At 48.8% G+C, this 14,819-nt stretch overlaps 1 protein-coding gene across 4 annotated transcripts in view; it reads left to right on the top strand.

Annotated features, from left to right (window-relative positions):
* Window positions 1-1,150: 1,150 nt before the first annotated feature.
* The window catches only part of LOC138650878 (uncharacterized), a 42,651-nt gene continuing 28,982 nt past the window's right edge, over window positions 1,151-14,819 (top strand). The window contains exons 1-3 of one of the 4 annotated variants that reach the window (XM_069740731.1): window positions 1,151-1,259; window positions 12,621-12,727; window positions 13,857-13,901. Coding sequence is in view for 2 of the 4 variants with exons in the window: in XM_069740733.1 (XP_069596834.1) it covers window positions 7,326-7,382; window positions 12,621-12,727; window positions 13,857-13,901 (209 nt within the window). In the remaining 2 variants the exon portion in view is untranslated. Of the gene's footprint in view, window positions 1,260-7,248; window positions 7,383-12,620; window positions 12,728-13,856; window positions 13,930-14,819 lie in introns of those variants that run through there. The other 3 variants (XM_069740733.1, XM_069740732.1, XM_069740730.1) reach the window with 3 other exon arrangements.

Here is a 14,819-nt window from a genome sequence, read left to right as displayed (position 1 = left end):
TGCACTTTTTTTACAATTTCATTGCGTTTTCTGTTAAACGGCATGGTAAAACCAATGGTATCGTTCAAAAGTACATCTTGTCCCGCAAAAAATAAGCCCTCACATGGCCATATTGACAGAAAAATAAAAAAGTTATGGCTCTGGGAAGGAGGGGAGCGAAAAATGAAAACGAAAAAAGCTCCGGGGTGAACAAGAATCTAGAGACGTATCTCGGATGTTCTGTGTCTGAGAATCAGGAGAACTGGGTTACCTACTTTCTGTTGGCTGAATTTGTGGTAAATAATCGTTGTTAGGAATCAACCAGTAAGACATATGGGTTTCATCCGCAGTTTAGTTCTTTCAATGGTGATCGCCCTTTTGGTTTACTGGAGGAGGAACGGTTTTCTTCTCCTCCTTCTATATGGCAGGGGGTTATTAATAATTTGCAAAAGATGGGTTCCAAATATAAGAGTGTGGCTGATCGGAGACGTGTGGTGGGTCCGGACCTGTGTGTTGGTGACTTGGTATGATTGCACTCAAGGAACATTAAGCTGAAGGTTCTATCTTAGAAACTGGGTCCCAGGTTTATTGCTCCTTATAAGATCTTAGCCGTTGTCAATCCGGTAGCATTCCGGCTTGCTCTGCCGCCTACCTTTAGAATCCATAATGTTTTTCATTGTTTACTTCTCAAGAAGTATGTGGCATCTGCAGTACCTTCACCTCTACCACTTTCTCCTGTCATTATCTATGGTAATCCGGAGTTCAATATTTCAAAGGTCTTAGAGTCTCTTGTTCGTAGGTCGCTTCTATATATGGCACATTGGAAGGGGGTACGGTCCTGAGGAGAGGATGAGGGTACTACCTTTTGATGTCCATGCGGCCAGATTGGTTTGGGCCTTTCATGTGGCACACCTGGATAAACTTGGCCCTGAGGTTCCGGAGGTCCCTCTTAGAAGAGGGGGTACTGTCACGGGGGTACCTCGACAGAGAGGAGCCAGAAGACCGCAACGGCTGGTTGCTCTTACTCTACCGCTGAGAAGAACTTCTCCAGTGTATTAAACGTGTTTATTTCTTCCAGCAGAACAGGGGTTAATCTGCCATGTTGGAACTGCATGCAGCTGTGCTCGGTTAACCACTCCTTTCCCCTATAAAATCTGGGCTCGATTACCAAGTCCTCGTCTGAGTTAGCAATTGCTGCAAGCCAACGGAGTGGGGGAAGTTGATTTTGAGAAGGAGAGCTGGAGGAGGTAGAAGCGACTGTTGTCTGGTTTGTACACTAGGTAATTCCTTTTCCTTCCCTGTTTTGCTTTCTTCCCCTCCCTGCACAGCCTGGTGGTTTCCTCTGTTATATGTGAGTGAATATTTTCGGTGTGTGTGTTTTCAGTTTTCCCCTTGTCTTTCAAGCCCTGTGTGTCAGGTTGGTGTACTGCTGTGCACAATAGCACCCCCTCTTCCCCGGGTGGGGGAAGCGGACAGATGGAGGGCTAACTAGGGAGATAGGGCGGAGGCCCCGGCATCTTCGCCATCTGAAGTATCTCGGGGAACACAGTGAGTTAGGGAGCCTCCTAGGGTTAGGGCCAGGAAAGGAGCCCCTGGTCCCAGGTCACTAGACAGCTATGTTGTGACACCTTTCTATCACAGCTGCGATGCTCTGCGTGTCCTGACTCCTTTCTATCATAGCTGTGATGCTCTGCGTTTCCTGACACCTTTCTATCATAGCTGTGATGCTCTGCGGGTCCTGACACCTTTCTATCACAACTGCGATGCTCTGCGTGTCCTGACACCTTTCTATCATAGCTGTGATGCTCTGCGTTTCCTGACACCTTTCTATCATAGCTGTGATGCTCTGCGGGTCCTGACACCTTTCTATCACAGCTGTGATGCTCTGCGTTTCCTGACACCTTTCTATCATAGCTGTGATGCTCTGCGTTTCCTGACACCTTTCTATCATAGCTGTGATGCTCTGCGGGTCCTGACACCTTTCTATCATAGCTGTGATGCTCTGCGTGTCCTGACACCTTTCTCTCAGCTGCGATACTCTGCCTGTTGTCACAATATGTGGATAGCAATAGATTGATAATGGCGGCCGGATCCTGCTCCGCCTGCTGGTGTGCATCGCTGTATAGTGCATGTGCTGATACCGCAGTACGGGCCACTATATACCGTACACAATGTGTGATTGCTATAAATACCGCTGTTGTCACCGTTCTTTCCCCCGGGGGCGCCGCAGTCAGGGTGTGATACCACATCAGTAGGATCTGGTCGCGGCTCAGCGTGGACACTAACAACAAATGAAGGTCAGAAAAGTTTTATGCGTCACTTTCCTCTCCAGAACGGTGAAAACAAGTCGTCATTCTGACTCCTGCCGACAATGGCCGCCATGACTATTACAGCAGGAAACAGAATAGGGGCCCGATGGGAAGGACCCATCACCACTGCTGTACATTGCCTCACATCTGTCACAGGAAATGCCGCGGATGTCTTGTACTAAGATATGGAGTGTAAAAACCTGACCAGCACAGAATAAAAAGCAAGTGTGAACAGGTGCAAGAGGCTGTGACTGTACAATGCACAAACCAAACAACACAGCCGCCTCTGGCAGCGCCGAGATGTCTGCAAACACCAAATATAAGGACTATGATCTGCATCACTGCTATACAAAATATACCTATAAAATAAAGGTTGTGTGCAGATTAGCCAATTCAGGAGAGCCCACCGGCCACAACAAGGCGAGGAGTCAATGGATGGAGCCTAAACCTAATATGGGTGAAACTTTTGCCTCCCGAGCTAGAAAGTGATAGAAAAGAAGGTGTGTGATCCAGCACTGATCTCGCCCGGAAGCAGAAACATTGATAAATATTAGGTTTAGGGTCCTAATAGATAAAGGTGCTCTGTCATGGCAGGTGGGCTCTCATGAATGAGCCAAAGGGTGCGCTGAGCCCCCTTATGTTATGACCTGCAGTCATGCAGGTGATATTCCATATATTCAGGGTCTTCGGACATCTCGGCGCTCACAGAGGCGGCCGGGCTGTTGTGTTTGTATAGTAAGCCATAGGGACAGCACTCGACTTCATCAGTTTGGTTTTCCAATTTGTCAACAAAAAAAAATAACAGCCATCTAAAACCGCCTGTCTCCAGGCCCTCGCCGCCGCCCGTTTCCGGTACTTTTCTGCCACCTGTCTCCAGGCCTTCTCCGCTGCCCGTTTCTGGTACTTCTCTGCCGCCTGTCTCCAGGCCTTCTCCGCTGCCCGTTTCTGGTACTTCTCTGCCGCCTGTCTCCAGGCCTTCTCGCCTGCCTGTTTCTGGTACTTCTCTGCCGCCTGTCTCCAGGCCTTCTCGCCTGCCTGTTTCTGGTACTTCTCTGCCACCTGTCTCCAGGCCTTCTCGCCTGCCTGTTTCTGGTACTTCTCTGCCGCCTGTCTCCAGACCTTCTTCTCTGCCGCCTGTCTCCAGGCCTTCTCCGCTGCCTGTTTCTGGTACTTCTCTGCCGCCTGTCTCCAGGCCTTCTCGCCTGCCTGTTTCTGGTACTTCTCTGCCGCCTGTCTCCAGGCCTTCTCGCCTGCCTGTTTCTGGTACTTCTCTGCCGCTTGTCTCCAGACCTTGTTCTCTGCCGCCTGTCTCCAGGCCCTCGCCGCTGCCTGTTTCTGGTACTTCTCTGCCACCTGTCTCCAGGCCTAATCCGCTGCCTGTTTCTGGTACTTCTCTGCCACCTGTCTCCAGGCCTTCTTGCCTGCCCGTTTCTGGTTCTTCTCTGCCGCCTGTCTCCAGGCCTTCTCGCCTGCCCATTTCTGGTTCTACTCTGCCGCCTGTCTCCAGGCCTTCTCCGCTGCCCGTTTCTGGTTTTTCTCTGCCACCTGTCTCCAAACCTTCTCGCCTGCCCATTTCTGGTTCTTCTCTGCCGCCTGTCTCCAGGCCTTCCCTGCTGCCCATTTCCGGTATTTCTCCTTTGTCCTTTGTGATGACACAGTATTTTTCTTCGGCGGGTCGAGACACATAGGCCATTGTTCGTATGATAAATTAGCAAGAAGGTGTCCACTAACTTATAGTAATGGCACTTCAAATCAAACATAGCCACACATTATGGTACCTAGTAATACCAGAAATTATGAAGTGCTCCATGATAAACGTTAAAAATTAATGAAACTTTATTAACAACTAGATGGCAGCCCGATTCTAAAGAATCGGGAGTCTAGAATCCATATATACTTTATTTATTCAAATGTAAGAATAATACAATTAATAAATAATAGTAAGAAAGAACAAAAATAATAGGCAGTATATGGAGAAAACACCAAACAAAAGTTCAAAATTGGTGTGAAAATGTCACTGAACCACTTCACAACTAAATATATATAGTTTTGGTAAATGGTATTATCATTTTTTTGACGAAATTCGGCAGGAGCTTGAAGAGCACCGTCACTGGGCCCGCCTCCACGCAGTAGAAACTTGCTGTGAGGTAAAAATTCAAAAATCACACCAAAATGGCGGGCGGAGTGTGTCACAGTACGGCACGTTTCTGATTGGTCGCTCGCAGCAGGCGGCAACCAATCAGACACTGGACACTGTTGACGTCACTTATCTCCGGACATTAGCTCCGGACATTAGCTCCGGACATTAGCTCCGGACAAAGCCACGGAAGTTGGCACAAATTGCAGGAAGTAGTATTCTAGGCAATTATATATTAGATTATAAAATTGCAAAAAAACACAAGTTTTTAAAAAAGCAGAGAGCCTCATAGGGGAGAACCACGAAAATAGGAAATCAATCAGCTCAACTGCTAAGAAGTGTAAAGCTATAAACTGAGGTAAATCCACAGATCACATGAATAATGGGGGAGAGGTGAAATAAATCTCCTCCAAACAGTCCATGTAAAACCTCCTATGAAAATCATAAGTCAGAGCCTCCTCCCCCCCACTGTACACGGCCTGAGGGAGAACAATCCCCACTGTACACGGCCTGAGGGAGAACAATCCCCACTGTACACGGCCTGAGGGAGAACAATCCCCACTGTACACGGCCTGAGGGAGAACAATCCTCACTGTACACGGCCTGAGGGAGAACAATCCCCACTGTACACGGCCTGAGGGAGAACAATCCCCACTGTACACGGCCTGAGGGAGAACAATGCCCACTGTACACGGCCTGAGGGAGAACAATGCCCACTGTACACGGCCTGAGGGAGAACAATCCCCACTGTACACGGCCTGAGGGAGAACAATCCCCACTGTACACGGCCTGAGGGAGAACAATGCCCACTGTACACGGCCTGAGGGAGAACAATGCCCACTGTACACGGCCTGAGGGAGAACAATGCCCACTGTACACGGCCTGAGGGAGAACAATCCCCACTGTACACGGCCTGAGGGAGAACAATCCTCACTGTACACGGCCTGAGGGAGAACAATCCCCACTGTACACGGCCTGAGGGAGAACAATCCCCACTGTACACGGCCTGAGGGAGAACAATCCCCACTGTACACGGCCTGAGGGAGAACAATCCCCACTGTACACGGCCTGAGGGAGAACAATGCCCACTGTACACGGCCTGAGGGAGAACAATCCCCACTGTACACGGCCTGAGGGAGAACAATCCCCACTGTACACGGCCTGAGGGAGAACAATCCCCACTGTTCACTGCCTGAGGGAGAACAATCCCCACTGTACACGGCCTGAGGGAGAACAATCCCCACTGTACACGGCCTGAGGGAGAACAATCCCCACTGTACACGGCCTGAGGGAGAACAATGCCCACTGTACACGGCCTGAGGGAGAACAATGCCCACTGTACACGGCCTGAGGGAGAACAATGCCCACTGTACACGGCCTGAGGGAGAACAATCCCCACTGTACACGGCCTGAGGGAGAACAATCCCCACTGTACACGGCCTGAGGGAGAACAATCCCCACTGTACACGGCCTGAGGGAGAACAATCCCCACTGTACACGGCCTGAGGGAGAACAATCCCCACTGTACACGGCCTGAGGGAGAACAATCCCCACTGTACACGGCCTGAGGGAGAACAATGCCCACTGTACACGGCCTGAGGGAGAACAATGCCCACTGTACACGGCCTGAGGGAGAACAATCCTCACTGTACACGGCCTGAGGGAGAACAATCCTCACTGTACACGGCCTGAGGGAGAACAATGCCCACTGTACACGGCCTGAGGGAGAACAATCCCCACTGTACACGGCCTGAGGGAGAGCAATCCCCACTGTACACGGCCTGAGGGAGAGCAATGCCCACTGTACACGGCCTGAGGGAGAGCAATGCCCACTGTACACGGCCTGAGGGAGAGCAATGCCCACTGTACACGGCCTGAGGGAGAGCAATGCCCACTGTACACGGCCTGAGGGAGAGCAATGCCCACTGTACAGGGCCTGAGGGAGAGCAATGCCCACTGTACACGGCCTGAGGGAGAGCAATCCCCACTGTACACGGCCTGAGGGAGAGCAATCCCCACTGTACACGGCCTGAGGGAGAGCAATCCCCACTGTACACGGCCTGAGGGAGAGCAATCCCCACTGTACACGGCCTGAGGGAGAACAATGCCCACTGTACACGGCCTCAGGGAGAGCAATCCCCACTGTACACGGCCTGAGGGAGAGCAATGCCCACTGTACACGGCCTGAGGGAGAGCAATCCCCACTGTACACGGCCTGAGGGAGAGCAATCCCCACTGTACACGGCCTGAGGGAGAACAATCCCCACTGTACACGGCCTGAGGGAGAGCAATCCCCACTGTACACGGCCTCAGGGAGAGCAATCCCCACTGTACACTGCCTGAGGGAGAACAATCCCCACTGTACACGGCCTCAGGGAGAGCAATCCCCACTGTACACTGCCTGAGGGAGAACAATCCCCACTGTACACGGCCTGAGGGAGAACAATCCCCACTGTACACGGCCTGAGGGAGAACAATGCCCACTGTACACGGCCTGAGGGAGAACAATGCCCACTGTACACGGCCTGAGGGAGAACAATTGCCACTGTACACGGCCTCAGGGAGAGCAATCCCCACTGTACACTGCCTGAGGGAGAACAATCCCCACTGTACACGGCCTGAGGGAGAACAATCCCCACTGTACACGGCCTGAGGGAGAACAATCCCCACTGTACACGGCCTGAGGGAGAACAATCCCCACTGTACACGGCCTGAGGGAGAACAATCCCCGCAGCCGAGGCCCGGGGGCAGGGTAACCGGAGACCGGAGAGGTCGGGCTCATACAGGAGTCATCGTACAGGGGCGGGGCCGGGAACAGGATTGTGGGAGATCCCCGGAGGCGGAGCGTGAGGCGTCCTGGGTCGGTGCTAGGTCGGTGCTGGAGCCGTCGTCCGCTCGGTATGATCTGTGTGCTGCTGGTGGCCGGACATGGCGCCCTGCTGGAGAGCCACATCAAGGTGTGCAGCGTCACTGATGACTTTCCCGTTCTATAGTGCGGGGGATGGAGCGGTGCTGGGACTTGTAGTTGTAGCTGCGGACAAGCAGTAAAAACGCCGCGAAATCTCCCAGGAAACGTGTAAATTCAGTGACGGCGGCTGTAATGTCAGGAGGGGAGACGGGAGAGGGCGAGGAGGGCAGTATGTCAGGGGGAGAGCGGGCGGCGGGACCGACACACGGGGCAGCGATCACAGATACATTACAGGGGCCTCACATCATCCCTTACAGAAAGACACCAGCAGAATAGTGAGTGCAGCTCTGGAGTATAATACAGGCTGTAACTCAGGATCAGTAATGTAATGTATGTACACAGTGACTGCACCAGCAGAATAGTGAGTGCAGCTCTGGAGTATAATACAGGATGTAACTCAGGATCAGTGATGTAATGAATGTACACAGTGACTGCACCAGCAGAATAGTGAGTGCAGCTCTGGGGTATAATACAGGAGGTAACTCAGGATCAGTAATGTAATGTATGTACACAGTGACTGCACCAGCAGAACAGTGAGTGCAGCTCTGGAGTATAATACAGGATATAACTCAGGGTCAGTAATGTAATGTATGTACACAGTGACTGCACCAGCAGAATAGTGAGTGCAGCTCTGGGGTATAATACAGGATGTAACTCAGGATCAGAAATGTAATGTATGTACACAGTGACTGCACCAGCAGAATAGTGAGTGCAGCTCTGGAGTATAATACAGGAGGTAACTCAGGATCAGTAATGTAATGTATGTACACAGTGACTGCACCAGCAGAACAGTGAGTGCAGCTCTGGAGTATAATACAGGATATAACTCAGGGTCAGTAATGTAATGTATGTACACAGTGACTGCACCAGCAGAATAGTGAGTGCAGCTCTGGGGTATAATACAGGATGTAACTCAGGATCAGAAATGTAATGTATGTACACAGTGACTGCACCAGCAGAATAGTGAGTGCAGCTCTGGAGTATAATACAGGAGGTAACTCAGGATCAGTAATGTAATGTATGTACACAGTGACTGCACCAGCAGAACAGTGAGTGCAGCTCTGGAGTATAATACAGGATATAACTCAGGGTCAGTAATGTAATGTATGTACACAGTGACTGCACCAGCAGAATAGTGAGTGCAGCTCTGGAGTATAATACAGGATGTAACTCAGGATCAGTAATGTAATGTATGTACACAGTGACTGCACCAGCAGAATAGTGAGTGCAGCTCTGGAGTATAATACAGGATGTAACTCAGGATCAGTAATGTAATGTATGTACACAGTGACTGCACCAGCAGAACAGTGAGTGCAGCTCTGGAGTATAATACAGGATATAACTCAGGGTCAGTACTGTAATGTATGTACACAGTGACTGCACCAGCAGAATAGTGAGTGCAGCTCTGGGGTATAATACAGGAGGTAACTCAGGATCAGTAATGTAATGTATGTACACAGTGACTGCACCAGCAGAATAGTGAGTGCAGCTCTGGAGTATAATACAGGAGGTAACTCAGGATCAGTAATGTAATGTATGTACACAGTGACTGCACCAGCAGAACAGTGAGTGCAGCTCTGGAGTATAATACAGGATATAACTCAGGGTCAGTAATGTAATGTATGTACACAGTGACTGCACCAGCAGAATAGTGAGTGCAGCTCTGGAGTATAATACAGGATGTAACTCAGGATCAGTAATGTATGTACACAGTGACTGCACCAGCAGAATAGTGAGTGCAGCTCTGGGGTATAATACAGGATGTAACTCAGGATCAGTAATGTATGTACACAGTGACTGCACCAGCAGAATAGTGAGTGCAGCTCTGGAGTATAATACAGGATGTAACTCAGGATCAGTAATGTAATGTATGTACACAGTGACTGCACCAGCAGAATAGTGAGTGCAGCTCTGGAGTATAATACAGGATGTAACTCAGGATCAGTAATGTAATGTATGTACACAGTGACTGCACCAGCAGAATAGTGAGTGCAGCTCTGGAGTATAATACAGGATGTAACTCAGGATCAGTAATGTATGTACACAGTGAATCCACCAGCAGAATAGTGAGTGCAGCTCTGGAGTATAATACAGGATGTAACTCAGGATCAGTAATGTAATGTATGTACACAGTGACTGCACCAGCAGAATAGTGAGTGCAGCTCTGGAGTATAATACAGGATGTAACTCATGATCAGTAATGTATGTACACAGTGACTGCACCAGCAGAATAGTGAGTGCAGCTCTGGGGTATAATACAGGATGTAACTCAGGATCAGTAATGTATGTACACAGTGACTGCACCAGCAGAATAGTGAGTGCAGCTCTGGCGTATAATATAGGATGTAACTCAGGATCAGTAATGTAATGTATGTACACAGTGACTGCACCAGCAGAATAGTGAGTGCAGCTCTGGGGTATGATACAGGCTGTAACTCAGGATCAGTAATGTAATGTATGTACACAGTGACTGCACCAGCAGAATAGTGAGTGCAGCTCTGGGGTATGATACAGGCTGTAACTCAGGATCAGTAATGTAATGTATGTACACAGTGACTGCACCAGCAGAATAGTGAGTGCAGCTCTGGCGTATAATATAGGATGTAACTCAGGATCAGTAATGTAATGTATGTACACAGTGACTGCACCAGCAGAATAGTGAGTGCAGCTCTGGGGTATGATACAGGCTGTAACTCAGGATCAGTAATGTAATGTATGTACACAGTGACTGCACCAGCAGAATAGTGAGTGCAGCTCTGAAGTATAATACAGGAGGTAACTCAGGATCAGTAATGTAATGTACAGTTAGGTCCAGAAATATTTGGACAGTGACACAATTTTCGCGAGTTGGGCTCTGCATGCCACCACATTGGATTTGAAATGAAACCTCTACAACAGAATTCAAGTGCAGATTGTAACGTTTAATTTGAAGGGTTGAACAAAAATATCTGATAGAAAATGTAGGAATTGTACACATTTCTTTACAAACACTCCACATTTTAGGAGGTCAAAAGTAATTGGACAAATAAACATAACCCAAACAAAATATTTTTATTTTCAATATTTTGTTGCAAATCCTTTGGAGGCAATCACTGCCTTAAGTCTGGAACCCATGGACATCACCAAACGCTGGGTTTCCTCCTTCTTAATGCTTTGCCAGGCCTTTACAGCCGCAGCCTTCAGGTCTTGCTTGTTTGTGGGTCTTTCCGTCTTAAGTCTGGATTTGAGCAAGTGAAATGCATGCTCAATTGGGTTTAGATCTGGAGATTGACTTGGCCATTGCAGAATGTTCCACTTTTTGGCACTCATGAACTCCTGGGTAGCTTTGGCTGTATGCTTGGGGTCATTGTCCATCTGTACTATGAAGCGCCGTCCAATCAACTTTGCAGCATTTGGCTGAATCTGGGCTGAAAGTATATCCCGGTCCACTTCAGAATTCATCCGGCTACTCTTGTCTGCTCTTATGTCATCAATAAACACAAGTGACCCAGTGCCATTGAAAGCCATGCATGCCCATGCCATCACGTTGCCTCCACCATGTTTTACAGAGGATGTGGTGTGCCTTGGATCATGTGCCGTTCCCTTTCTTCTCCAAACTTTTTTCTTCCCATCATTCTGGTACAGGTTGATCTTTGTCTCATCTGTCCATAGAATACTTTTCCAGAACTGAGCTGGCTTCTTGAGGTGTTTTTCTGCAAATGTAACTCTGGCCTGTCTATTTTTGGTATTGATGAATGTTTTGCATCTAGATGTGAACCCTTTGTATTTACTGTCATGGAGTCTTCTCTTTACTGTTGACTTAGAGACAGATACACCTACTTCACTGAGAGTGTTCTGGACTTCAGTTGATGTTGTGAACGGGTTCTTCTTCACCAAATTAAGTATGCGGCGATCATCCACCACTGTTGTCATCCGTGGACGCCCAGGCCTTTTTGAGTTCCCAAGCTCACCAGTCAATTCCTTTTTTCTCAGAATGTACCCAACTGTTGATTTTGCTACTCCAAGCATGTCTGCTATCTCTCTGATGGATTTTTTCTTTTTTTTCAGCCTCAGGATGTTCTGCTTCACCTCAATTGAGAGTTCCTTTGACCGCATGTTGTCTGCTCACAGCAACAGCTTCCAAATGCAAAACCACACACCTGGAATCCACCCCTGACCTTTTAACTACTTCATTGATTACAGGTTAACGAGGGAGACGCCTTCAGAGTTAATTGCAGCCCTTAGAGTCCATTGTCCAATTACTTTTGGTCCCTTGAAAAAGAGGACGCTATGCATTACAGAGCTATGATTCCTAAACCCTTTCTCCGATTTGGATGTGGAAACTATCATATTGCAGCTGGGAGTGTGCACTTTCAGCCCATACTATATATATAATTGTATTTCTGAACATGTTTTTGTAAACAGCTAAAATAACAAAACTTGTGTCACTGTCCAAATATTTCTGGCCCTAACTGTATGTACACAGTGACTGCACCAGCAGAATAGTGAGTGCAGCTCTGGAGTATAATACAGGATGTAACTAAGGATCAGTAATGTATGTACACAGTGACTGCACCAGCAGAATAGTGAGTGCAGCTCTGGAGTATAATACAGGATGTAACTAAGGATCAGTAATGTATGTACACAGTGACTGCACCAGCAGAATAGTGAGTGCAGCTCTGGAGTATAATACAGGATGTAACTCCGGATCAGTAATGTAATGTATGTACACAGTGACTGCACCAGCAGAATAGTGATTGCAGCCCTGGGGTATAATATTGGATAAGTAATATTTCTACTTGAAGAGAGCAGAATGTTGGTGTAAGGAGACTTGTAGGCAATGCACTGGGATTATAAATATGCAAATAGTCTCTTCAGAAAGATAGAGGACTAGAACTCTAGCTTCACGTTTTGGATGTAGCAATAATAAGGGTCACTATGGACCCTTTAAGAAGCCTTGTTACATGACTTAGGATGAGCGCCAAACCAGAAGCTCCATCTGCAGACCCTTGTTTTGGGGGTGCGCTGTTGCCCCTCATTGTGCAATATTGGAGATCTGTGCAGGTTGGATTGTGACTTCCAGTAGGTGGCGCTAGAGCTCCTGCCCGCAGGCTGTGTGTGTAGAGCGCCCCCATGTGGTGGCCCCCTCTGATGCTGCGGTGATATCCGGTGTGCTCCGTGCCTGTAATGTGACATTTAATCCGGTGAATATTACACAATGGTTTCTGTCTCTTCTGATCCCGTCTAGAATGATCAGAGCGGATTGTACAGATTTCTGGAGGACGTTCCCAAGGCTCTGCTGCCTGGTGTGGGGGGGAAGAAGATTCTGGACTTCTGGTGGAAAGCTGTGAACACGTAAGATCACGATGGGGCCTCAGGATTGTGCCGCTCAGGTTACACCGAGCGTTAACAGCAGCACAGAGGAAGAGAGGAGGGCGATCACCACGTGAGAGGTGCATGCTGGGAGTTATACGCTGGAGAGAGCCCGGTCCGCGGAGGACACACACTGCAAAGGGAGCCTGGACCTGATTAATGCTGCCCAGACCGCGGACAACGTGAATCCAGGCGGGGGCAGGGCCACAGGCGGGGGTAGGGCCACAGGTGGGGGAGCGAGGTCACAGGTAGGGGGCGCAGCTGCAGACGGGGAGCGCAGCCACAGGCGAGATGCATGGCCACAGGCGGGGGACACAGCCACAGGCGGGGAGCGCGGCCACAGGCGAGATGCATGGCCGCAGGCGGGGGACACAGCCACAAGCGGGGAGCGCGGCCACAGGCGAGGGACACGGCCACAGGCGGGGAGCGCGGCCACAGGCGGGGGACACAGCCACAGGCGGGGAGCGCGGCCACAGGCGAGAGGCACGGCCACAGCTGGGTATATTAATATAGTTAGAGGATCCGGCTGGCGACCAGAGCCAGAGAGCAGACAAGTCCGGCACCACCTCAGTCCTCGGTGATTGACAGGTGTCTCTCTATTAGTGCACATGGGAGAGGCCTGTCAGTCACCCGTGGCAGGGCGAGGAGGAGCTGGGCGGGACGGCTTGGGCACCATGACGTGAGTGTCAGGTTCCCTCAAGGCTATGTGCACACGTTCAGGATTTCTTGCAGAAATTTCCTGAGAAAAACCTGAAATTTTCTGCAAGAAATCTGCATCAGTTTTTTGTGCGTTTTTACCACGTTTTTGGTGCGTTTTTTTTTGCAGATTTTTCTGGACATTTCCCAATGCATTATGAAGTAGGAAATCTGCGAAAAATCCGCAAAATTAATGAACATGCTGCGTTTTTTACCGGGATGCGTTTTTTTCCGGTTTTATAGCGAAAAACGCAAAAAAAAAAAACCGCAAAAAATCAGCAACATGTGCACACAGCCTTATGGACGTCATCAGGACCCTAAAATCACGAGGTCGAGATGTCTGACGATCCCTACTGATATCAAATGTAAGTAACGTTTTATGTTCTGCTCTGTAACATTATATCCTTTATTTCAGGAGGCAGCTCTTCAGCGAGGTTTACCTGGTGACGAACGCAGACAAGTACGAACCTCGACTGCAACAAGTAAACGTAAAGTGGCGATCCTCCGGAGTCACTGTGTTCATGCATTACTGATCCGGAGTTACACCCTGTATTATACCACCAGAGCTGCACTCACTATTCTGCTGGTGCAGTCCCTGTGTACATACATTACTAATCCTGAGTTACATCCAGTATTCTACTCCAGAGCTGCACTCACTATTCTGCTGGTGCAGTCACTGTGTACATACATTACATTACTGATCCTGAGTTACCTCCTGTATTATACTCCAGAGCTGCACTCACTATTCTGCTGGTGCAGTCACTGTGTACATACATTACATTACTGATCCTGAGTTACCTCCTGTATTCTACTCCAGAGCTGCACTCACTATTCTGCTGGTGCAGTCACTGTGTACATACATTACATTACTGATCCTGAGTTACCTCCTGTATTATACTCCAGAGCTGCACTCACTATTCTGCTGGTGCAGTCACTGTGTACATACATTATATTACTGATCCTGAGTTACAGCCTGTATTATACTCCAGAGCTGCGCTCACTATTCTGCTGGTGCAGTCACTGTGTACATACCTTACCTTACTGATCCTGAGTTACCTCCTGTATTATCCTCCAGAGCTGCACTCACTATCCTACTGGTGCAGTCACTGTGTACATACAATACATTACTGATCCTGAGTTACCTCCTGTATTATCCTCCAGAGCTGCACTCACTATCCTGCTGGTGCAGTCACTGTGTACATACATTACATTACTGATCCTGAGTTACATCCTATATTCTACTCCAGAGCTGCACTCACTATTCTGCTGGTGGATTCACTGTGTTCATACATTGCATTACTGATCTTGAGTTATATCCTGTATTATACCCCAGAGCTGCACTCACTATTCTGCTGGTGCAGTCCCTGTGTACATACAT

The sequence above is a fragment of the Ranitomeya imitator genome, chromosome 10 (genome assembly GCF_032444005.1).
Source record: "Ranitomeya imitator isolate aRanImi1 chromosome 10, aRanImi1.pri, whole genome shotgun sequence".
Taxonomy (NCBI): Eukaryota; Metazoa; Chordata; class Amphibia; order Anura; family Dendrobatidae; genus Ranitomeya; species Ranitomeya imitator.
The sequence above is the reverse complement of the archived record's forward strand: the minus strand, read 5'-3'. Positions and strand labels throughout refer to the sequence as shown.